General features: G+C 40.5%; 1 protein-coding gene across 1 annotated transcript; it reads right to left on the bottom strand.

The window, feature by feature from the left end:
- Window positions 1–404: 404 nt before the first annotated feature.
- On the bottom strand, window positions 405–1,352 carry LOC140070046 (olfactory receptor 5F1-like). The gene has a single exon (XM_072116374.1). The coding sequence runs from the start codon at window positions 1,350–1,352 to the stop codon at window positions 405–407; it is 948 nt and encodes a 315-aa protein (XP_071972475.1).
- Window positions 1,353–2,406: the final 1,054 nt, after the last annotated feature.

A 2,406-nucleotide genomic window follows, 5' to 3' on the forward strand; every position in this document is an offset into this window, starting at 1 on the left:
TAGGCAAGCTGAGAGTCAGGAATAGAGATAATAGGGTCAAAGATGGTAGCTGGCAGTACAGAGACTAAAAAACTGAAGGCTGACAGCTTTAGCAGCAGTATGAGTTTGTGACCCACTCTGATTGATTACACCCCAACTAGCGCACACACAACCAGCCACAAGACCGAGGTTTGGTTTAGTGTACTAAACTCGTACTTGAACTTTCACCTTCACTGATAGCACCCACAATCAGTGTTGGCACTAATCATGAGTGTTATGCTTTAGATGCTACCATTTGAGATCTCAGACCCACAATGTTTAGCAAAGACCTAAAAATTGTTCAGGTCCACTCAACTAGTTAGAATTACTGAAGCTGATGACAGTTAAAACGGTGGATGCCATAGACTCAAGAAAATGTTTAATATTTAATGAAATTGTCTCCTCTTGAATTGATTGATGAAAGTATTTTTCACATCCTTGTTCCTGATACTGTATATAAAAGGGTTCAACATCGGGGTCACTGCGGTATAAAAAATTGGCACTATGTTGTCTGATTTACTAGGACGATGACTATATTTCTTTGATTGTGGTCGTAGATACATAAACATAATAGTCCCATAGTAGAGGATGACAACGGTGAGGTGGGAGGCACAGGTGGAAAAGGATTTCTGTCTTCCTTCTAATGAAATTATCTTCATTATCTTGAAGATAATATGGACATATGAAATCAGAATCAAGCAGAAGAAGCTTAAAGCAAAAACTCCTCCTGTGATCTGTATAGATAATTCAATAACAAAAGTATCTCTACAAGCCATCCGTATAAATGCAGGTACCTCACAAAAGTAGTGGTTGACGATTGGACAGTGGCAGAATTGGAGTTGGAAGGCGAGGAAGACCTGCACAAAAGAGTTAACGAAGCCAACCGTCCATGCCCCTGCAACTAAGTAGATGCACAATGCCTTACTCATTATGGTGTTGTAATGGAGTGGTCTACAAATAGCAGCGTATCTATCATAGGCCATGAAGGCAAGTAATACACACTCTGTAACCCCCATAGCTAAGGAGATGTACATCTGTACTGCACATCCAAGTGAAGAAATACTTCTATCTTTAGTGAAGATGTTCATTAGGATCACAGGATCAATGGAGGAGGAGAAAAAGATGTCTGTAAGCGATAGGCTGGTCAAAAAGAAATACATAGGGCTGTGAAGTCTTGGATTGATCCTCACAATGATGATCAGAAGAAGGTTCCCTGATATAGTCATTAAATACATTGTCAAAAATGTGATGAAGATGATGACTTGAAGGTGAAGAACATCAGAGAACCCAAGTAAGATAAACCTATGGAGAGTGGTCTGGTTTAGATATTCCATAACTTTCTATGATATTCTGTTATACAATAATAAACAAAATAGTCAAAATTTTTGAAACTGGTCATGTAATTTATATTCAAAAATTCAAAAAATATTTTATTTAATTATTACATTTCTATTTCAAACACTCATATTAAAATTGTTTGCCTGGGCTGCATTACATAATAGTTTACAGCAATAAAAATAGGAGCTCTGGATATTTCCAACATTGAGTAGTAGAGGAAGTAGAGGGCAACTGACTCCAATCAATCTTCTGCCTCCATATTCAGTCAGCATTGGGCCGGCAACACCAGTTTCAGCGAAACCATAGAGAAAATCTCCCTCCTAACTCCCTGGATCAACTGAAACTATTTACAAAAACAAACTTTAAAAAAAAAAAAAAAACGTTGTGCAAAAAAAAAATTTTTTGAACAAAAATCCTAAACTATTTACAAACGGTTTTGTTCCCATTCTGCTGGCATGGGAACATTCCAAACACTCCTCCCATCCATGGACTAAATGGAAAACAAGATGTGATTTATTTCTATCATAGGTGTATTCTATAATTCTGTCATGGGTACCCCTGCGACCCATATCCCGTGTTTCAGGCGCACCTGTATGCCTCCGTGTTCTCCGGCCTCTCTCTCACCTCTCCCAGCTCCAGCAGAGATCCCCACAATGTTCGCGCCATGGCACACGCTTCCTAGGCCGCATGCGCGAGGGCTCTGTAAAATTTAAAGGGCCAGTGCACCGCTAAGTGCCACTGGCCAGCAGCTTGCCATTACAGATACCAGCCCCTTCTTAGGTCCCCTGACGGATCTTTGTGCTTCCATGCCTGAGAGAAAGCTTTATTCAAAGCCCACTGAGATTATCCAGATTTCCCATTGTGACCTCGATTCCGTTCCTGACTCCGATCCTGTGCTGCCTGTCCTGACCTATTGCTACGTTCCCGACTCCGATCCCGTGCAGCCTGTCTCGACCTCCTACCTGTCCTTGAGCACGAATTTACCTGACGATTCTGTACTACAAAAATTTTTTCAGATAAAAAACCTCTTTATTCTCTGACCAGAGAACC

This window comes from Engystomops pustulosus, chromosome 7 (assembly GCF_040894005.1).
Source record: "Engystomops pustulosus chromosome 7, aEngPut4.maternal, whole genome shotgun sequence".
Classification (NCBI taxonomy): Eukaryota; Metazoa; Chordata; class Amphibia; order Anura; family Leptodactylidae; genus Engystomops; species Engystomops pustulosus.

Coding starts and splice junctions, on each gene's coding strand:
- LOC140070046 (XM_072116374.1), bottom strand. CDS start 1,352: ATGGAATATCTAAACCAGACCACTCTCCATAGGTTTATCTTACTTGGG.